The following is a 22,664-nucleotide window of genomic DNA, read 5'->3' on the forward strand; positions in this document are numbered from 1 at the left end:
ACACGGTTACAGAGATAGCCATAACACAAACACAGAGACAGTCACAGCAACAGACACGGCACAAACACAGCGACAGAGACAGTCAAAGCGAATGAGACGGTGATAGAGACAGAAGCGTTCACAGGGACAGTGACAAAAATGGTCACAGACACAGGGACAGACAGTGATGAGCAGAGGCAAGGACACAAAGGGAAACAGACCCTCTGGAGGACCAGAGCTGGTCCAGGTCCTCCCCAGAGTACGCTTGCCCGCTGAGAGGTTGTACCGGTCCTGGTCTGGCACCTGGTCTTCATGTGACCCCAGAGGAGAGTTCACCTTCTGGGAGGACCAGTTTCCTCCTCTGCCTCTTCTTGCTCTGGAGGCAGAGGGTCACATTGGAGGAGCATGTAGGTGCTGGGGTGCCTGGGGAGAGCTGCTGTGCAGAGCAGGAGACCCTCTGACGTACAGATCAGCCGGTATCTTGGGTAGAGGTTGTGGGACTTGTTTTCTGGCCTCTTTGTCTCTGTATACTTCTCTGATCTCGGGGTGTCTTTCCTCTTCCTCTAAAAGCCTTTTAAATCTAAAGAACAAGTTTGTTCCCATCTTTCTTGGTTTTCCTTCGGCTACTCTTTTTGTTGGGGTGTTTATTTGTTTTATGTGCCTCCCTGTATGAGAGCGCCAGTCCTTTCTTCTGTTTTCTCCCTAATCTACAACCTTCTTTTTTCTCCTCTATCTTCTCCTGGCTGTTTCTTTTGCCCCCTTTTTGTTCTCTCTCGCAGAATGGCAGGATGACGAGTCGAGTCACTAGTGGAAGTTCATTGCACCATCTGGGAGCCAAGACAGGAGCTCGTCATCCATGAGACTGGATGGATGGATGAATGGAAGCTTTATTTATCTCAGGGGGAAATTTCAGGTATCCAGCAGCATACAGAGTGAAAATGTGAAAAAGATGCATAAAAAATGGTAGAAAGGAAAAAAAAACGTAGAACTAGGACAGATTAAATTAAAAACTAAAATTAGGAAGGGTGGAATAAAAATATATATAAAGATATTCAGAAATAAACAAACATTAAGACATAAAGCAGTGCACGGTTGTGCAGTATATGCAGTAGTGGTGCACATGCAGTGCAAAGAATGCAAATCTGTAAGTGTGGTGTCTTTATATAGTTGACCATTGATTGTAGAGCAGAGTGATAATATAATTATTTGCGGTGCTGTGAACAGATGGAACAACTGGCCTGAGGAACAAAAAACTTCCTGAATCTGTGTGTGGAGCAAGACCGGGATGGCGGTCTGCTGCTGAATGAGCTGCTCTGGGTGATGATTGCACTGTACAGAGGATGTTCAGCATTGTCCATGATTGTCAGCAGTTTGCTCTCCAGTCTCCAGTCTGTTGTCTCAGTCCCTGAGAGCTTCTTCTGCCTCTGTAGGAGACTCGGATTATAATCTGATTTCCCCAGTGGAGGTAGTGGAGTTGCTGTGTATGCATCCCTGATGTTTGCATACAACAGGTGAGTGGTTCTGTTTGTCGTGGTGGGACAGACCGGTGGAAGCAAAGAGAGGTAAAGGTGAAGCCTCAGGGTGGTTGTGTCTGCAGCGCTGCCACGGTGGTGTGAATACACACTGCCTGCCACCGTATACACATTTAAACATGGCGCGTGTGAACGCTCTGGGCATGTAATACAGTCGGAGACAAGTTTGTCCATGAAAACACTAGGTCACAGGACAAGCGGTCTGGTACCTAATGATGCCACAGCCATCTGTGGCCGAGAACATGAGAGAGCAAACAGCCCCTAATTCAACAGCCAGAATCCAGCAGGTTCTTCTCACACCGTCTCAGAGCAAAAGTACAGGCCCCAAAACACCAACCAGCCCAACACCGACCTGGACACACTACACAAACCACTGCCTCCAAGAGCTTTTAAGAAACAAAAGGGAAAATAAGTATTAAACTGTTTACAAACATCTTTGGGATTTAATTATAACACTGAAAACATTTCTTCCATGCACACTTGTTACCTGAAGGTCAAATACTCTTCTTAAGAACACAGATGTGTGACTGTCAGGAATGTTAATGTAACTTGCTCTTCACACTCTAAAAGATCAGAATTCATCAGTGGGGATTTCGCCCCCAACTCTAATGTCTAACTTATTGCACAGTCCATACTCTAAGCGTAAATGTTACCTTATTTTAGCTACTGGTGTATATGCAGTAAAGCATTAAGACAGATTTAGATGACTTCATACATAAATAAAAAAAGTCAAATAACAATAACAACAACAACAACAATAATAATGATAATGGAAAAATTAATACACAATAATGGCTTTGTATAAAGTAAACAATCAGGTTAGGGGTTAGGGTTAGGGGTTAGGGGTTAGGGGTCAGGGTCAGGGTCAGCTTTGGCTGAGCTCTCCCTCTCGGATGCTCCTATCCAGCCTGTCTGCCTCCGCCTGCAGGACGGAGGGGTTCATGCGCTGGGAGACCAGCAGGAGAGACGTCCTCAAGTCCTGCCTGAGAGACAGCAGCCTGTGACTCTTCATTAGGGAGTGATCAATGAGCCCCGCCCACTCCTCCTGATTGGCTGCCAGCAACAGACGCAAACGGTGAACCTGCACGTACGGAGACAGAACACTTAAAGCCCGGCAGGAGTCTGTGCACTTTCAGATGTGCTGATGGTTAAGAGTGTGACGCTGCATTAGTGAAGCGAAAATAACACAGAGGTGAACCTGAACCCAGCTGACTAATAATACAGCTACTACACATTTAATTGAACATCATTGTACAAACATAAGCTTGATCGTGCACTCAGCGGTCAGACAGGACGCATGTTCAATCATCATCTCACTGGCATCAGAGATCCTGCCAGGCGTGGTGCCTCACCTCATCCTCCAGTTCCCCTGCGTGAGCGCGTAGCCTCTCCAGCTCATCAGCAGGCTCCCCTGAGCTCCCCTGGGCTCCTCTGGGCTTCTGCAAGGTAAAACACTCAGTCAAGCTCAATCGATGAATCAAACCCTAACTCTCGCCAGCACTGCGGGCCGCTTGTGTCCTCGTGAACCTGTTTAACTCTCACAAGCTGCAGTGTCTGGACGGTCCAACATCACCACGGTTACTATAGTTACTGCTCATATTTCTCACCTGTTACTTGTTCGTTAATCATCAGCCATAGAATAGCACAGAATTTTATACTACAGTATAGCATAATGTAGTATAGTATAGTATAAGTGTATTAATGTGTCCCTAACCCAGGTTAACTGGCATGTGACCCTAACCCTAACCAATTTGCAGATTGGATATATCCACACACACCATAGTCATGTATCTCCCAGTCTGTCCCTTCATTACTTGAATCCCTTTAAACACTCTTGGCTCAGTCGTGACTGTGGACCAGGACCCATGTCTGGACTACCATACTAAACTGCATATGCTTACAGTGTGTCCTGATGAGCTTTAATGCTGACGCAGTTGGCTAATGAAGGCTTGGTATTGTTCTAACACAAACAACATTTGATTTAGGTTTAAAAAAACGTTAGGCTAACAAATATATGATTAATCGCTCCCCTGGACTGTAAGTTAAGCCTCAGTGTTGGAAATACTGCCCACAACGAGTATCTGTGTCTCAGGTGTTTAGTGATACCTGGTGAGAGTATGAGTCTCAGGTGTTTAGTGATACCTGGTGAGAGTATCTGAGTCTCAGGTGTTTAGTGATACCTGGTGAGAGTATCTGAGTCTCAGGTGTTTAGTGATACCTGGTGAGAGTATCTGAGTCTCAGGTGTTTAGTGATACCTGGTGAGAGTATGAGTCTCAGGTGTTTAGTGATACCTGGTGAGAGTATCTGAGTCTCAGGTGTTTAGTGATACCTGGTGAGAGTATCTGAGTCTCAGGTGTTTAGTGATACCTGGTGAGAGTATGAGGCTCAAGTGTTTAGTGATACCTGGTGAGAGTATCTGAGTCTCAGGTGTTTAGTGATACCTGGTGAGAGTATGAGTCTCAGGTGTTTAGTGATACCTGGTGAGAGAATCTGAGTCTCAGGTGTTTAGTGATACCTGGTGAGAGTATGAGCCTCAGGTGTTTAGTGATACCTGGTGAGAGTATCTGAGTCTCAGGTGTTTAGTGATACCTGGTGAGAGTATGAGTCTCAGGTGTTTAGTGATACCTGGTGAGAGTATGAGTCTCAGGTGTTTAGTGATACCTGGTGAGAGTATCTGAGTCTCAGGTGTTTAGTGATACCTGGTGAGAGTATCTGAGTCTCAGGTGTTTAGTGATACCAGGTGAGAGTATCTGAGTCTCAGGTGTTTAGTGATACCTGGTGAGAGTATCTGAGTCTCAGGTGTTTAGTGATACCTGGTGAGAGTATGAGTCTCAGGTGTTTAGTGATACCTGGTGAGAGTATCTGAGTCTCAGGTGTTTAGTGATACCTGGTGAGAGTATCTGAGTCTCAGGTGTTTAGTGATACCTGGTGAGAGTATCTGAGTCTCAGGTGTTTAGTGATACCTGGTGAGAGTATGAGGCTCAAGTGTTTAGTGATACCTGGTGAGAGTATCTGAGTCTCAGGTGTTTAGTGATACCTGGTGAGAGTATGAGTCTCAGGTGTTTAGTGATACCTGGTGAGAGTATCTGAGTCTCAGGTGTTTAGTGATACCTGGTGAGAGTATGAGCCTCAGGTGTTTAGTGATACCTGGTGAGAGTATGAGTCTCAGGTGTTTAGTGGTACCTGGTAAGAGTATGAGGCTCAAGTGTTTAGTGATACCTGGTGAGAGTATCTGAGTCTCAGGTGTTTAGTGATACCTGGTGAGAGTATGAGTCTCAGGTGTTTAGTGATACCTGGTGAGAGTATCTGAGTCTCAGGTGTTTAGTGATACCTGGTGAGAGTATCTGAGTCTCAGGTGTTTAGTGATACCTGGTGAGAGTATGAGGCTCAAGTGTTTAGTGATACCTGGTGAGAGTATGAGGCTCAAGTGTTTAGTGATACCTGGTGAGAGTATCTGAGTCTCAGGTGTTTAGTGATACCTGGTGAGAGTATCTGAGTCTCAGGTGTTTAGTGATACCTGGTGAGAGTATGAGTCTCAGGTGTTTAGTGGTACCTGGTAAGAGTATGAGGCTCAAGTGTTTAGTGATACCTGGTGAGAGTATCTGAGTCTCAGGTGTTTAGTGATACCTGGTGAGAGTATCTGTGTCTCAGGTGTTTAGTGATACCTGGTGAGAGTATCTGTGTCTCAGGTGTTTAGTGATACCTGGTGAGAGTATCTGAGTCTCAGGTGTTTAGTGATACCTGGTGAGAGTATGAGTCTCAGGTGTTTAGTGGTACCTGGTGAGAGTATGAGTCTCAGGTGTTTAGTGGTACCTGGTGAGAGTATGAGGCTCAAGTGTTTAGTGATACCTGGTGAGAGTATCTGAGTCTCAGGTGTTTAGTGATACCTGGTGAGAGTATGAGTCTCAGGTGTTTAGTGGTACCTGGTGAGAGTATGAGGCTCAAGTGTTTAGTGATACCTGCGTAAGCGTATCTGACCGTGACAGCTGCTGTCTCAGGTTCTCCCTCTCAAGCTCAACCTGATGGATACCAAGAATAAGACAATCATATCATTGATACTTATTGACCACAGCTTAAACCTGAGCAGACAGCATGACCTCCCACATTGATGCCCCAAAGAACCTTGCTCAGTCCTGTAAATAGCAAAAGTTATTTTAAAATGACCCTATTCTCAAGTGATTTTTTTATTTTGATAGTTCTGTCAATTCAACAAGTTCCCCTTAAGTTGATACGTCTACCATTATGTATATGTTTGGACTGAAACTCATCTAGGCAAGTTGTCAGACAGCTGTAACAGTTGTAGGTACCATGCTAAACCAGCAGGTGGCAGTACCACTGGCAACACATTGAACAAGCTTGCTTTGACGGAAGTAAGGGTGTGTCTACAGTTCAGGTGTTTAAATACCCTGAACAGCCATTCATCTCTCTCTCTCTGGTTTGACCGACACATAGGTTAGACCTATTAAAGAGAGGCTCCGTAATATCTCCCTCTCTCTCTGGTTTGACCGACACATAGGTTAGACCTATTAAAGAGAGGCTCCGTAATATCTCCTTCTCTCTCTGGTTTGACTGACACCGAGGTTAGACCTATTAAAGAGAGGCTCCGCCACTTCTCTCTCTCTCCGGTTTTCTTTGAGAACACGCGAACTTTGCAACGACTAACAGCAAACAGCTGAAAGTCGTACTACTTAATTAACGAGCCCGAGTTACGGTGCAATCTAACCAGTAACCGATCAACGGTACCGCGACAACAGATTCACCTAACTACTTCAATCAAGCTTGCTAACGCGGCCACACGGACTGAAACAAAGGCGATCAATTCCCTGTTGTTAAACCGTGAACGAGACTCTCATTCCTGGACGATTCCCCAGCACACCTGGACGACGTCGCTTTTAATCAACGAGGAGCCTGCGGTGGAAATTCCCTCCTAATTCCAGGAGAATTCAGGGAGGACGACAAAACCCCAAATCCTCAACATGTGAGACTCTTACCGCTGGGCATAGTTCATCAAAGGGCATAGTTATTTGAACTACAGAGTTAACTACGTTTTTTTTGTTAATACATTCTGAATGTTTGTGTTTAACTTTATTTTCATAAACTTCGTTAAGATTTGTACACACAAGTTCTCCACCTGGCATGCAATCTCCATGTTTTATCTTCTGAATATTTGACAACTTGTAGTCTCCATTCTCAGACACACTACATTAATTTTTAGTTAGTAAGCCAGCGCCATTACTCTTTGTTCTGACCACGTTGGAATAAACCAGCTGAGCTCATTAACATAGTCGCGCTGCTCTACTGTTTAAAGTCGGCGCCATTTTAGTTGCTTTGTTCTCCATAGGAGAACTGAGATTACAACTCTGCCTCCTCACACGCGCACAAGTGCGCACACTTACTCCTCTCCTTTTTTTTTTTACACACACACTAGATGCTGAGTCTTCACTGTAAATATACTGATCCATGTTGATGCTCTTTGTGTTTTAGAATAGTTGGTTTTAAATAAATGTATCATTTATTTTCACCAAATTGTCTGTGTTGATGTCATTCAAAAGTGGTTGTTGCCAAAACCTCCAAAGAATTCATAGTTAAATCCTTCAGATACCAAACCATTAATTACCTTTAGTTGATAACTAAACTTGTTCTGGTATAATTAGAATATGAGACTGATTCTAAATTAATGAGACTGATTAATAATTAAGGTAAAACAAATTATATCTACTTTTAAAGGATTAGTAGGTGAAACCCCTACACAGTCTATCAGTGGACACGTTCTGTTAGCTATTTAACAGCATTAAACACAGACATCACAACACACACAGCGCACACACACATACCACAGCACAGACCCCGCACAGTGCAGAACAGACACCACAGCGCACTCACACACACACACAAACACACTCACACACACACACACACACACACCCACTGCGGACACTCTACACTCCCATGATCTGTACTGCACAAGCTTTCAGCTTCATAATCAGTGCAGCCACATACAGGTTTAAAGGCTGACACAGCTGTCCATGTGTCGACTCCATACTTGAGCTTATCTGCTTTATGGTGTTACCTACTTTAAGGTGCGTTACTTGCTTTAAGGCTTGATACCTGCTGTAAGGCGTTACCTGCTGTAAGGCGTTACCTGCTTTAAGGCGCGTTACCTGCTTTAAGGTGTCTCGCAGGTGTTGCCGCTGTGTCTTTAGCTTCTGGACATGCTGTTCCAGGTGTCTCGTTCTCTTCTGCAGTTCCGTCTGCTGCAGCTCCAACTGAGCTACAGCTCTCTGCATGGAGCACAAACGCTCTGCCTCCTCCACACACCTGCCCTCCACGTCACCCACCTGACAGAAGAGACAGAATAATGTAATAATAATTATGATTATTTATATAGTTCTTTTAAGGTACACATTCTTAATGTATTTAACAAGATTCAAATGTAAAATTTATATGGTGGTTAAAATTGAATGAAACAAGGAAGGAAGTTTCTAGGAAGTTTCTTCCCAGTCACCCACATCACAGACGGCCACATCATGTGGTTTTTGCTTTTTTCTTCTTCTGAGAACTTGGATTATTCCCATTCTGCTCACCTGCAGTGCTGCTGCGTCTGTCCTGGTCCGCTTGTCTTGGTCCAGCTGCCGCAGTCTCTCCTTATAGTGAATCAGCATCGACTCCGTCTTCTCCAGAGCCGTCCTGACACGATCCCTGTCTTTACTGAGCTCTTCTGTCCGCTCCTTCAGAGCATAGACCTCGGATTCCTTCTCTCTCAAGCGTCTGATGGTGTCCTGCTTCTCTCGGAGCACAGCGCGCACACACTCACTCAGCAGTTCCCAAACACCATCATCCTGTAGATTATGAACCTCTACATCTCTCCCTACAAGCAGCTGAAAGTTCTCCAGATCCATTTCCAGAGTCTCTGTGTGGTTGTTCAACGTGTCTTCATGTTCCTGTGCGTCTCTCCTTCCTGAAGCGGTCGTTACGCTGTGCTGCAGCAGCTTGTACAGTCTTTTCTTACATTCGTTGTTGTGTTTTTCAGATTCCCTCAGGTGGTCCACGTCCCCCTGCAGCTGTGCCGTCTTCTCTTGTTTTTCTTTCTCCAGACTCTCCACGAGTGCGTTCAGGACTGCCGTCTGCCTCTTCACGTCCTCCAGCTGCTCCTGCAGAAACTTCCTTGCTTTTTCTTCTTTGAAAGCAGTTTCTCGAACTTTCTCCAACTCTGTTTCTTTCTCGTTAAGCTTTTCTTTGGCAAATTCCATTTTTTTTACATTCTGTTCATCTGTGTATTTCAGTTTTTCATTAGTCCTCTCTTTAACTTGCATTTTCTTTTTCACATCTTCCATCTCCCTCTCTTTCTCTCTCAGTTCCTTTCTGAGGAGCTCCAACCTTTCCTCTCTTTCCTGTAACTCCTTGTGTCTGTAATTCTCCTCCTTCGTCTGTAACTCAATCACTCGTTCAGATTTTTCTAGAACCTGATTCTTCTCCTTTAATGCCTCCTCTAGTTCCTTGACCCTGCTGGTCAGCCTCTCTACTTCTTTGCTCTTCGTTGCTGCCATCACATGGAACAGATCGCTCCTCTGCTCTTCCACATCTGTCCTGGGTCTGGCCAGCTCCTCCTCCTGCTGCTCCACTATGGCTTCTACAGTTCCTTCTTCTCGCTCCACCCCCTGCCTCTCTCTGGCAACTGCTTCAAGGGCTTTTCTCAGTTCACTCTCCCTGAGCAACAGTTCTGCCTGCAAATCCTGATTCTTTTTCTCTAGTGTCTGAATGTGTAGATCTGCGCCTTGTCTCGCTGCTCTCACATCCTCCTCCTCTCTGCTCCTGACCAACTCCTCCTTCTTCTCCTGAAACACAGCCCTGAGTCTCTCGCCCTCACGATGGCTTTCCAGCAGTAGTTCCTTCAGAGTGGCCATCTCCTGAAGGCCAGCGTTCAGCCCCTCCCTCATCTTCTTATTCTCCACGTTTTGTTCCTTTATCACCCGCCTGGCATGTTCTTTGCTCACAGAGAGTGCAGCCACTTCCTGTCGTAGTGCTGCCACCTGAGAGCAGACGGCCTCCCCCCTCAGCTGTGATTCTGTCAATTCCTTCTCTGTTTGTTTCAGAGAGAAACTCATCATGTCTTTCTCTTGCTTTTCTCTTCTCAGTTCTTCTGAAAGATGACACTGTTCTTTTTCAAGTTCTTGAATTTGTGTCTCAAGTTTCTCTGCATGCCTTCTTTTGTCACTCAGACTACACTGTTCTCGTTGAAGCTCTTCCAGTTTGGATCTCAGTTTTTCCTCTTCTGCCCTGCTCACTTCCAGATGGAGCCTAACCTTCTCACCGTCTTGAAGCAGTTGTGATTTCCTCTCCAGTTCTCCTGACTGTTCCTCAAGTTTTCCTCTCAACATTCCCACATCTTCCATCAGTCTTGTGATTCTTTCTTCTAGTTCTTGGACTCTTCTTTCCTGTGCATCACCCTTGGCATTTGCAAGCTGAAGTTTTTGTTTACAGTCCAAGAGCTCTTTTTCTTTCTCCTTCCGTAGACGTCCCTCTTTTTCCAGGATGGACTGGGTGTCCTTCAGATCTTGTTCCGTCACAGTCAGTCTTTCCTTCAGTCTCCTCAGGTCCTCCTGCACCTGTTGAGCTTTTTCTTTTTCATCTTCTTCCTTTTGTTGTAATATCTCTCTCAGCCCGTTTGCATCCTGCTCTCTCTCTTGGAGAAGAGCAGCCTGGCCCTGAAGGTGGTCCTTCTGCTCTAGAGTCTTCCTGTGCATTTCCCTGTTCTCTCCATCTAGATCTTCAGCCTTCACTCTGAGCTGCTTCAGCTCCTCTAGCGTGCAGCGGATCTCTCCTCTCAGCTCCTCCTCACGCTCCTCCCCCTCTCTCTCAAGTCTGATTCTGGTCTCTATCTCTTTATCCAGCTCCTCTGCTCGCATTTTCCATTTCTCCATTTGCTCATTTTCTTCTTTGACTCTCTGCTGATATGTCAACCGTTCTTCTGTTAGTCTGGCTTTCAGTGTCTCTAACTCTGCATCCCTCTCATCCAGTCGGTGTAATATCTCATCTTTTTGCTTCAGTACTTCTTCTGCTGTGGCCCTCAGGTATGCTGCCTCTACAGCTCTCTGCTCAAGCTCTCTGTGCAGTGTTGTGTGTTCGACTTCATATTCTTCCTCCATCTTCTTCAGTTCTTTCATCCTCTCTTGCTCTTTTTTCATGAGTTGTAAGTTCTGTTCCTCTGACATGAGAAGCTGGCCTGCTAGTGCATCCTTTTGTTTCCTTTCATTCTCCATGTCCCCTTCTAACAGCTGTACTGTGGATTTTAACTCCATGATGTCCTGCTCTCTCTTCCGTAGATCTTCTTCTCTGTCCCGTAGTGTGTTGCCCAAGTCATACCTCTCTTCTTCTACAGCACTGAGGTTGTCTTTTTCTCTCTGCACTTGGTCCACCAGTGTTTGGTTCACTTCCTCCATGTCTGCTGCACTCCTCTTCCACCTCTCCATGTCATCTTTCGCTTCTCTAGCTGTGAGTTCCAGATTTTTTAGTTCTCTCGTCAATTTGTTCTGGACTCTTTCTAGATTCGCTTCTTTTTCCTCCAGCATCCAGGATATGTGTTTATTCTCTCTTAGAAGTTTTTCCACCCTGTCGTTGAGCTCTTCCAGTTCTGCCTCTTTCTGTCTCAACTCTCCTCTTCCCCTCATTTCCCTCTCCCTCTCCTCTGCCTCCCTCTCCAGTTCTCTCTTTTCATCTTCTTTTCTTTTAGCTCTCTCCTTCTCCCTCAGCTGTGAGACCTGCTCCTCCAGCAACACTTTCTCATTTAACTGTGTATTGAGTGTTTCTATCACTCCTTCCTGCAGTCTCACTTTCAACATGAACTCCTCAGTGTCTTTCTCCTTCTGTTCAATTTCAACTTCCCTCTTTCTCAAAAGACAGGCCATGCTGTCCTTCTCTTGTTTGGCGAGTTCTAATCTCTCCTCTTTTTCTAAAAACCTCTGGTGCAATTCCTCCTTCTCCCTCTGAATATCTACTGTCCTCATTTTCCATCGTTCCATCTCTTCATTTGCGTGTTGTAGTCTCACTTCCAGGGCTCTGCACTCCCCCGATAGCTCCACCTGAAGCTGCTCCAGTGCTGTGTTCTTCTCGTCAGCCAGGTCTGAGAGCTCTCCGCTTTGTTTCTCTAGGGCTTCCACCCTGTTCTTCAGAGCCTCCACTTCTCCATCTTTCTGACCCAGCTCTGAGTTCAGAGCTTCTCTCTCACGTTGCCACATCTCTCTATCTTCATCCCGCTCTTCTGTTTGGATCCTGAGTTGTTCAACTATTCTCTGAACTTCATCCTGCAGCCTCTGCCTTTCAGCTCGGCAGTGTTCTGTCTCTTCATCACTCCTGCTCTTTTCCACACTCGCCACCTGTTGGTCCTGTTGTCTCAGGACTGCCTCTCTCTCCAGCTCTGCCTGCAGACACTGGATCTCACCTACACAGTCAGAAGGTCACAGCGTTCTGTTAGGGCTGACTTTCACTAACTGTTCACTAACGTTAAAAATTAGGAATGTGTAAGGAGGGGTGGAGAGACAGCACTCGCCGTGTAACGCGTCTTTGGCTTGCAGAAGTGTGTGCACCTGCGTGTTTAGATGTGAGCACTGCAACTCCAGCCCAGAGGCCTGGTCCCGCACCAGATCCAGCTGCTGACGCAGGGTCGCAGTCAGACCCCTGTCAACAACAACAACAACAACAACAACAACAGGCTTGTTTCACCTATGCAGCAACACTGTATCAACACACATCAGAGTAACACAATAACCAGAGTAATAATACACACATAATATAATATATAATATAATAATATAACCCAGAGTAAAAAGTAACACACATAACACACATAACATAATATATAATAACAAATACCCAACACACACACACACACACACCTTACCGGAGTTGTTCTCTGGTCTGCTTCAGTTCCTCGTTTTCTGACTCCAGAATGAGCTTGGTTTCCTGAAGCTGTTTGATCTTCTTCAGGTGAGTGTGTGTCTCTGTCTGCAGTTCCTGCTCCTGCTCTGCTATTCTGCAGAGTTCATCTTTCACTTTATGTAGCTCATCACATACAGTCCTGTGTTTCTCACACCACTGACATGGGCACAAACACGTTCCAAAATACAAATAAAACACTTGTCAACTTGGAAAAATTTAAATATGTAATTGACAGTTTTGCTACTTAAACCACTAACCTTTATCTCTGTTTCATAATAAAATTAAAATACATAACTTCAAAGTAATTTATCGGGATGGTATGTGTATTTGTATGTAAACATACTATATTATAGCACAAACACTAAAATATACTAAAATAAACCACTTTTTAAGAAAAGTATGTGCAATTTTTACAACACTTCTGAGCACATGAACTTTCCATTTATCTTGAAAAATCTGACACTCTGTGTCCACTTTTCTCTTTTTTGACAAAGACATTTCACTTAAGTGCGGGTAAAGCGATAGAACTAACAAAAACATGCGGACAATATAGGAACTGCAGATTTAAAATAAAATGGAGTTTATTCTTCTTTAATAATGCAGGTTTATTCCGCGAGCTGGACTGAACCACTGGCATGCCGGTTCCGGCCCATGGGCCGCATGTTTGACACCCCTGCTCTAACCTCTAATCCTAACCTCTAACCCAGGGCTATTCAACTATATTCTTCTGCGGGCCAGATTTGGCAGAGAGCTCTGACCAGTGGGCCAGACCAATACCAATACTGTCTTAGTGGAAATTGAAGCAAACACTACAACATAAATTGTTGACAGGGGAGGGGGGGGAACGTAAATTCGAACGGAAATTTCGACACGGTGTCGTAAAATGTTGCAAATAAAGTGTTATTTATTTTTACGGCGGTTTATCAAATATTTATTTTTATTCATGGGGAGATGGGCCGTGGGCCAGTACAAATTCATTAAAGGGACGGTTCTGGCCCGCGGGCCAGTACAAATTCATTAAAGGGCTGGTTCTGGCCCGCGGGTCGCCAGTTGAATAGCCCTGCTCTAACCCCTAACCCTAATCTCAACCCTAATCCTAATCTCCAACCCTGACCCTAATCCTAACCTCTAACCCTAACCTTTAACCCTAACCTCTAACCTCTAACCCTCACCCTTTATACCTCTTGGTTTTTTGCTTTCTCTTCAGCGAGAGCAGTGGCCGCCATCTCTTGCTCCTCACGGAGGGTCTGCAGCTCTCTCTGGAGTTCACGCTCCCCGTGCCAGAGCTGCTGGAGGGAATTCAGCTCTGTATCCCTGTGAGCTCTGAACATGTGTGCACACACACGGGCACACACACGGCTTACAGGTTATTCAGGTTATACAACTGTAAGACCAGGCAAGTTGTGAGGTTAATAATATTCATAATAATAATAAACAATTATTAATTACTAAAAACAAGTTATCAATAATAATTCAACTAATAATCAAAGCTTGACATACCTGGAGTCCTGGCTCAAACAAACAAACATTGTCTTTGATTGACAACATTAAAAACAACCTTTGCTCTGTGCTCTTTCAGGAATTTTTGGAAAGAGGGATTTAGGCAAAGCTACATATTGACCCTGCTGCCCCCTGCTGACCCCTCCTGCTGACACACCATTTACCAGCTCCACCATTATCTCTGTTATCACAGCCTGTTGTTATCACAGCCTGCTAGAGGCTGTCGGATGTCTTTATGTTCTGGCCATATCAATGTCCCCAAGACCATGGAGTTTTGTTCAAACAAACAATAAAATGGCTCACCTTAACTGAACAGTTTCCATGGAGACAGCCTTCAGCTCTCTCTGCAGAGATGCCACATCTGATCTGAACTTCTGTGTCTGGATGTGAGCTTCAGAAACCTCACCCTCCAGCTGGAACGAACACACACACACACACACACACACACACACACACACACACACACACACACGTATACACTTCAGCAACACCTTCCTCCCCCCAAACACAGACACACATACACAAATGCCACTACAACCACCACTACAAACATGTTGCTAACACATGGGTCACTCAGCCCACTGTAGAGGCCCAGGACCGTGAGAAACGCTGCGGCATGACAACGAGAAACAGCACAAAGATGTGAAATGTAGTGAAAACAAATGAGAAAAAGTGAGACGCTGTGAGATTTGGGTTCCAAGGCTCAGATGTGGTCCAGACCTGCAGAATCCGGGAACTGAGCTCACTCTTGTCACGGGCCAGGGATTCATTTAAGGAAGCCATTTTCTCCAGGGCGTCACGGCCATGTGCAGCGTCCCTGTTCAGAAGCGTGTGTTTGGATGACACGGCAACCAGCTGCTCTCGAGCCTGCAGTGGGAGAAGACATGAGGACTCAGCCTGCGGTTGAGAGAGGACATGAGGACTCAGCCTGCGGTTGAGAGGGGACATGAGGACTCAGCCTGCGGTTGAGAGGGGACATGAGGACTCAGCCTGCGGTTGAGAGAGGACATGAGGACTCAGCCTGCGGTTGAGAGAGGACATGAGGACTCAGCCTGCGGTTGAGAGGGGACATGAGGACTCAGCCTGCGGTTGAGAGGGGACATGAGGACTCAGCCTGCGGTTGAGAGGGGACATGAGGACTCAGCCTGCGGTTGAGAGGACATGAGGACTCAGCCTGCGGTTGAGAGGACATGAGGACTCAGCCTGTGGTTGAGGGGACATGAGGACTCAGCCTGTGGTTGAGGGGACATGAGGACTCAGCCTGCGGTTGAGAGGGGACATGAGGACTCAGCCTGCGGTTGGGGGACATGAGGACTCAGCCTGCGGTTGAGAGGGGACATGAGGACTCAGCCTGCGGTTGAGAGGGGACATGAGGACTCAGCCTGCGGTTGAGAGGGGACATGAGGACTTAGCCTGCGGTTGAGAGGACATGAGGACTCAGCCTGTGGTTGAGGGGACATGAGGACTCAGCTTCGTTCGCTGGTCCTGTCAGGTTCTCTCCACCAGCTCTGCTGCAGCTTAAGTGTTTCAGCATCTTTGTGACAGTCACAAGCACAAGGCTAAATCTCAAGTTCACCCATACTCCACATGACTGGCTCCGCCCTTAATCTGCATGACTGGCTCCGCCCTTAATCTGCATGACTGGCCCCACCCTTATTCTGCATGACTGACTCCACCATTAATCTGCATGACTGACTCCACCCTTAATCTGCTTGACTGGCCCCACCCTTATTCTGCATGACTGGCCCCGCCCTTAATCTGCATTACTGGCTCCGCCCTTATTCTGCATGACTGGCTCCGCCCTTATGTTTATCACAGTAATGCCACAGATGATAATCCTTTTGTCAGTGGCTGGTATGGGCAGAGTTCAGAGCAGCGTCTGTAATAGACGCAGTGACTGCAAGACTTCTCAACCACACATTTACCTTAACCAGGGCATCCTTGGTTTCTGTTACTTCTTTCTCTATGCGTGCTCTATCCAGCCTCTCTCTCTCCAGTGCCCCCTGCAGGTTGTGCAGCTCCAAACGACTGCGGCTCTCCTTCTCACAGAGTTGTGCGTTCTCCAGAAGCTCTGCCTGGACTCTGAAACACGAAGGGCAAATCGGCTGTTATTCACATTAACCCTAACACCAACCCCTAAACCTAACCCTGAACCTAACCCCTAAACCCAACCCCTAAACCTAACACAACACACCTCACACACAAGGAGCCAATTCCAATCATTTATTAACAAATTATTAAGTTGATGTGCTTATTATCTCTGCTTGTCTCTTACAGTGTATTTCTTACCATCTCTGTCTGTCTCTTAGTCTCTGACTCTCTCTCACCGTCTCCGTCAGTGTCTTACCGTCTCTGTCTCTCTCTTTCCAGATCATGTCTCTCCTCATCCTCCTTCTCCCTCTGAACTCTCATCTGCTCAGTTTCCTTCTTCAGCTCTTCACCTCGTTTTTCCGTTTCCTCCAGCTGCCTTCGTAATCCCTCCACCATTTCCTTCTGGCTGCAACAGCACAGCAGGAGTCAGAGTTGACCCTGAACATCCACCATGGCGTTCTCACAGCAACACCATAGCAGGAGTCAGAGTTGACCCTGAACATCCACCACGGCGTTCTCACAGCAACACCATAGCAGGAGTCAGAGTTGACCCTGAACATCCACCACGGCTTTCTCACAGCAACACCACAGCAGGAGTCAGAGTTGACCCTGAACATCCACCACGGCTTTCTCACAGCAACACCATAGCAGGAGTCAGAGTTGACCCTGAACATCCACCACGGCGTTCTCACAGCAACACCACAGCAGGAGTCAGAGTTGACCCTGAACATCCACCACGGCTTTCTCACAGCAACAGCACAGCAGGAGTCAGAGTTGACCCTGAACATCCACCACGGCTTTCTCACAGCAACACCATAGCAGGAGTCAGAGTTGACCCTAAACATCCACCACGGCGTTCTCACAGCAACACCACAGCAGGAGTCAGAGTTGACCCTGAACATCCACCACGGCGTTCTCACAGCAACACCATAGCAGGAGTCAGAGTTGACCCTGAACATCCACCACGGCGTTCTCACAGCAACACCACAGCAGGAGTCAGAGTTGACCCTGAACATCCACCACGGCGTTCTCACAGCAACACCATAGCAGGAGTCAGAGTTGACCCTGAACATCCACCACGGCGTTCTCACAGCAACACCACAGCAGGAGTCAGAGTTGACCCTGAACATCCACCATGGCGTTCTCACAGCAACACCATAGCAGGAGTCAGAGTTGACCCTGAACATCCACCACGGCTTTCTCACAGCAACACCACAGCAGGAGTCAGAGTTGACCCTGAACATCCACCATGGCGTTCTCACAGCAACACCATAGCAGGAGTCAGAGTTGACCCTGAACATCCACCACGGCGTTCTCACAGCAACAGCACAATCGGCATCAGTTTAAACACAGTGAAACATAAATAATGAACGTTCATAAACCAGGATTTACTGACCTGTTCAATAGTGATTGTGTCTGTTTTAGTTCCAGTGCTCTCTGTTTGGCTTGGTTGTGAAACTCCTCCCTTTCCTCATTTAGCTCTCTGATTCGCTGCTCCAGTGATTCAGTCTCCATCCTCCACCTGCGCAAGCTCCCCTCAGCTTCCTAAGAGAAGGTGTCAGACACTTTCTAAATAACTTCATGCATTAAGCCCATACTGATAATGAAGAACATTACTGCCACCTAAAATGAAAGAAAAAAAAAATACAGCATATATTTTTTTCTCATCATTAATTACCTAACCCTAACATAAATTGCTATCTCATTATTTTGAGATACCAAATCATTATTTTAAGTTACTTTAAGCAATTATTTCGAGATACTAAGTCAATTTGTTTGATATACTAAGTCATTATTTCGACTTAGTATCTCGAAATGATAAGAGCAATTAAGATAATGATGAGGAAAAAAATGATGATGCTGCATTTGTTTTATTTTAGGTGACAGGAATGGGCTTCCATACATAACAGATATAAATGAACAAAAAAGTTACAAACATGCAGTTCTTGGTGTCTCCACTGGAGGGCTGTCTCAGCCTGAGTGATTATTGTTAACACAGAGGACAAGTCTTCACTAGCCTCAGCATGGTCAGGCACACTTCTGGAATGTCCATCCAGTTTCTGAGAGACAATAACCCTGTACTGGGCAACAAAACATAATGTCCAGACAAACACGCACTGTTCAGTACACAGGGTCAAGAGAACACGTTTTGCAACATCGGGCAGATTTGTGAAGGCACAATGGAGAGGAGACCCACAAAGCCACTGCATTTATGGACAACACTGACCTTGTAATAGAAAACCACTCTAATAAACCAAAATGACCGATACATCTCTACCAACCAAGTTTCTGACAGCGTGCTGGACTGATTCGAAGTTTCTCTCTGCTTCTGAGTGCTGCTCCTCTCTCTCCTGCTTCTCCACCCGAAGTCTCTCCATCTCCACCTGCATCTCCACCTCCTGCCTCTTCCACTCACACTCCTGAGCTTCAACAGTCGCCATCAACTCACCGATCCTGTGAACACCAGTGACATCATCAAAAGAGAATGTTACATGTCTCCTGTTTCATAAGCCCCTGGCAGTTTCCTAACTCAACAGCTACTAATACACTCAGTGCTATTCTCCACGTACACATATTTGTATGTCATAAGCACATCTGAAATGAACAGAGTTTCATTAGAATCTAAAGAGTAAAACTATTTCCAGAGCATCAGTGTACCTCCTGCAGGGTTAATGGAGGTCCAGACACCATTGCAATGACTTAGCAATGCAGGAGAGGAAGGGGAGAGTGAACTGAGATGAAGAGGGATACGTGTCTTCACAGGCTCTGTCCTGACCTGCTCATGAGCCTCGAGTTCTCATCTTGGACTACTGCGAGGTCTGTGTCGATTGTCTGTTCATGATCCAGGTCCTCCAGTGTCATGGGCCCCGGGGTAGAGGACGGAGGGGCAGACGAGTGTGTGGAGGAGACAGCAGGAAGACATCGCAGAGACAGTAAAGTAGACGACAGGCGAGTAAACTCCGCCCTCAGCTCCCACAGGTCTCTGTATAGCACAAAAAAACTGAAATAAACTTCAGGGCAGTTGCATCACGTTTCCAAGCTTTCTACCAGCTTCACATTTGTACATAAAATCCATGATTTAAGATACAAATCTCATGTAATCTTACATAGAGACACATTAAAATGTGATCCATTCCATATTCCAAATGTGTTCCAATCTATACTTCAAATGTGTTCTATTATATACTGAATTTTAAATATGTTCCATTCCATTTTCTAAATGTGTTCCATCCATCCATCCATTTTCATCTGCTTATCTGGGTCTGGGCAGTAGCCTAAGCAAAGAGGCCCAGGTTTCCCTCTCTCCAGCCACTTCTTCTAGATCTTCTGGGGGGACACTGAGGCGTTCCCAGGACAGCCGAGAGATACAATCTCTCCAGCTTGTCCTGGGTCTTCCCCGGGGTCTCCTCCCAGTTGGACATGCCCGGAGCACCTCCCCAGGGAGGCGCCCAGGTGGCATCCGGTCCAGATCGTGACTATAAGGGTTCCATTATTGCATTATATATTTTAAATGTGTTCCATTCCATATGCTAAATGTATTCAGTTCCATATTATAAATGTGTGCCTTAAACATTTCTTCATGTAGGCTTTCTCTCACCTGTCTGTGGCGGTCTTTATGGTATGACACTGACGCCTAAGTGTCTCGACTCCTCCCCAGATCAGCATCAGCCTGGCACGCTCCCCCGCCACGTACCCGCTCACCGCCTGCAGGCCACAGCCGAGTGATCACACTGGCTTCAAGCACACATGGCAGCACTGTCAGGGTGCATTAGTGTAAAGGCTAATTACTGCCCACCTGTTTCTCTTGGAGCCAGTCACGTTGTCTTTGGCTCATCTCCTCCACTGTTTTTGCCCAATCTGCTGTCAGCTTCTTTAAGTCATCTTGCAGGGCTTGGTTGGCTTCTGTTGATTGGCTGAGCTGACTGCGTAATAGAGTGTTGACTTCCACCAGCGCCTCACACCTGTGCAGGTGAGACATGTTAGGATGGCAGGGTATTCTCACCATCAACCAAAAGAAAACTGTAGCTGATGGTATAGATTCATTTAGAGCCTGCTCGTTATGCAAGTAATAAAAATTGTTATGACATATTTTATCAATAATATTAGTATTAATTAGATGATAATACACAGTATTACTAATAATATTTTAACTATTAATTATGTTCATAGTGTACATATATGTATATGTATTATTTACGTGTATGAAAGGCAAATATCCAGACCTAGTCTCAGCATTCCATGTATGTATGTGTGTATGTACATATGTACGCATGTATGTATATATGCATGTACATATGTACATATGTATGCATCTCACTGTTCTATATTATCTGTCTCTTTTTATGTGTGCTCATTTGGGTTGGTGTCCTACAGAAATAATGCACTGGCCTCAGCTGCACTTTCACATAATCGTTTTTTGAGGAAGTAACTATTCTGCATCCAAACCTTTGATGTTCCTCCTCCAGCCTGATGAGGGCGCTCTCCAGTGCATCAGTGTGCTCCTCTCGCAACATTCTCTGCCAAACCAGAACAGGAATGATTACATCGTCATTTCAAATCAGCAGCAGACTCTTTCCTGAGACGGCTGTGTGGCTGGACACCAGCTCACCTTCCTCTCAGCAGTCTGGACCTGCTGTTCCAGACGGCCACACAACCCCCGGTACTCCACCACCTAATACACAGCAAATGTAAAAGAAGAACATTTTGACACATGGTGTTCAGCTCAAACAACTCTGTGACACTGTAAGCTCAGTGGCCACTTCCGTCTGAGAACATCCTGTTTGAAGCTTCACAAAGGTGAGATGCTGTTGATCAGTTGTTAGGTGTCAACTTGGTCTCATGATGTCAAATGTGAACAGCATGATGAGAAGGACTATTTAAATACCTGTAAAAGGTTAGAGTGCAATTTAGGATCATCCTGAAATTTCAACTTTATGTCAGTAGTGTAATTGTCAAACCCTTAAAGAACTGAATAAGATGGTTCAGGGCTTTGATACGAGAACGATGGGTTAGAACAATGAGATTTCCATCTGGACCACGGCCTTACCCACCATCAGGACCCCCACCCTTCATCAGGACCTCCACCCTCCATCAGGACCTCCACCCTCCATCAGTACCTCCACCCTCCATCAGGACCTCCACCCTTCATCAGGACCACCACCCTCCCTGTGGACTCTCCCACCCTCCATCAGGACCTCCACCCTCCATCAGGACCCCCACCCTTCATCAGGACCTCCACCCTCCATCAGGACCCCCACCCTCCCTGTGGACCCTCCCACCCTCCATCAGGACCCCCACCCTGCAGCTATACACACCTTGTTCTGTAGTTTGTGGATCAACAGGGCTTGTCTGGCTTCTCTCTCTTTACCCTCCCTCAGCTTCCTCCTCCATTCCCTCTGCTCGCCATCCAGACGTAGGGACAGGGACGTGTCCACAGTCTGAGACAGCTGGACACAATACCCAACACAGCACACTCAGATCCAACCATCAAATGCCACTCCCTTATGTGACTACACCAGCAGACTGAAAGTGAGCGTGTGAATCTTACTGCAGTGTTTGCCCACCCTGTCTGTCAGTGCATGTGTGCGGGACTGTAGCTCCTCCCTCTCTGCTTGGCTCTCAGCAAGTTCCTCCTGCAGCCTAGATAACTCCGCCCTCAACTCTGCCCGCTCCTCTTCCCAGCCAATCAGAAATTTGGGTTCCGTCTCCATCTGCTGTCAAATAACAAAAAATAAAATGCATTAGGTTGAAGGTGTGTTTCCTTCAGGCCTGTGGGCTGTAGCACCTCTGTGTTTGGTCCAGTGGCCCGAGCCCTCGGCTGATGAAGGACCGGCTCCAGGACTTTATCACATGCAGAAAGACACATTCTAGACCCCAGTGCCCCACCTGTGTCACATGTACAATTTGGCATGAACAGATCAAACGTGGCTCAGTAGAATGAAACACACCCAGATTCATATGGTATTTGGGAAGTTAAGTGTTTGCGTTCAACACACATTAAAAGAGCTAAACAGCGACAGGACACATTACACACGGAGAGTTTAGGTTCAACTGAGGTAGACAGGTACAGGTTTCGGAGACTGCGCCGGCGTTTCCACGGCAACGGCAGTGGATCAAGTCTCGTTCATATAAGCAGCCCAGAACCACATAGCGGCTACGCTAGCTAACGGGATCAAACTTCAAGTCTTACCTTCACAGTTGGGTATTATCTGAGTCCTCTCCCAAAACCTGTAACTCTAATCATTGTGTTATAACCTGACTGAGCCATTTATATCGACATTGTGTCGTGTTTTCCTGATAATCGAATAAAACAGCCAAACTTCCCCTGACTTATTTGAAATGAGTAGCGCGGGAGTTTTCATGGCCATATGAGAACAGCGCCATCTGGCGCATTGGGGTGATTACATCACTAAAATCACTGAACAGACCAAATCGCAAAACATTTCTGGACCGTAATCAACCATAGTGAAATGTGGATGTATCAGGCAATGCAGAACCCTATATCATCTGGTAATCGCTATCGTTAAATCATCGTTATTGTTATATCGTTGTCGTTATATCGTTGTAGGGTTATCATTATATCGTTATACGGTTATCATTATCTTTATGAGGTTATAATTATCGTT

At 46.1% G+C, this 22,664-nt stretch overlaps 1 protein-coding gene across 4 annotated transcripts; it reads right to left on the bottom strand.

Moving 5' to 3' along the window:
- Nucleotides 1–980: 980 nt before the first annotated feature.
- Nucleotides 981–22,381, bottom strand: LOC143512138 (uncharacterized). Of its 4 annotated transcripts, XR_013130374.1 has the most exons (24): nucleotides 22,229–22,381; nucleotides 21,603–21,752; nucleotides 21,354–21,485; nucleotides 20,648–20,710; nucleotides 20,485–20,555; nucleotides 19,835–20,000; nucleotides 19,637–19,743; nucleotides 18,815–19,021; nucleotides 18,321–18,492; nucleotides 17,976–18,119; nucleotides 17,435–17,583; nucleotides 16,295–16,444; nucleotides 15,873–16,029; nucleotides 14,668–14,814; nucleotides 14,251–14,360; nucleotides 13,629–13,770; nucleotides 12,410–12,603; nucleotides 12,059–12,186; nucleotides 8,097–11,950; nucleotides 7,674–7,850; nucleotides 5,472–5,531; nucleotides 2,864–2,950; nucleotides 1,721–2,592; nucleotides 981–1,500 (listed from the first exon to the last, which is right to left on the bottom strand). XR_013130374.1 is itself a non-coding variant. In XM_077002110.1 (23 exons), the coding sequence occupies exons 2-23, from the start codon at nucleotides 21,747–21,749 to the stop codon at nucleotides 2,377–2,379; spliced, it is 6,780 nt and encodes a 2,259-aa protein (XP_076858225.1). In that variant the 5' UTR covers nucleotides 22,229–22,381; the 3' UTR covers nucleotides 981–2,376. The 4 variants fall into 4 exon arrangements, 3 of the variants coding, with proteins under 3 accessions (XP_076858225.1, XP_076858224.1, XP_076858226.1); XM_077002110.1 differs by having other exon boundaries at nucleotides 981–2,592; nucleotides 21,603–21,749; XM_077002109.1 differs by having other exon boundaries at nucleotides 981–2,592.
- Between the last annotated feature and the right edge of the window lie 283 nt (nucleotides 22,382–22,664).

This window comes from Brachyhypopomus gauderio, chromosome 4 (assembly GCF_052324685.1).
Source record: "Brachyhypopomus gauderio isolate BG-103 chromosome 4, BGAUD_0.2, whole genome shotgun sequence".
NCBI classification, from domain to species: Eukaryota; Metazoa; Chordata; class Actinopteri; order Gymnotiformes; family Hypopomidae; genus Brachyhypopomus; species Brachyhypopomus gauderio.

What these genes read in the sequence shown, in the direction of transcription:
- LOC143512138 (XM_077002110.1), bottom strand. Translation starts at nt 21,749, where the DNA reads ATGGAGACGGAACCCAAATTTCTGATTGGCTGGGAAGAGGAGCGGGCA. An exon ending in AGAAAGCAAAAAACCAAGAG is followed by an intron (nt 12,604 to 13,628) that starts GTATAAAGGGTG and finishes TGCCCATGTCAG; the next exon opens with TGGTGTGAGAAACACAGGAC. An exon ending in CAGGGGAACTGGAGGATGAG is followed by an intron (nt 2,593 to 2,863) that starts GTGAGGCACCAC and finishes CCGTACGTGCAG; the next exon opens with GTTCACCGTTTGCGTCTGTT.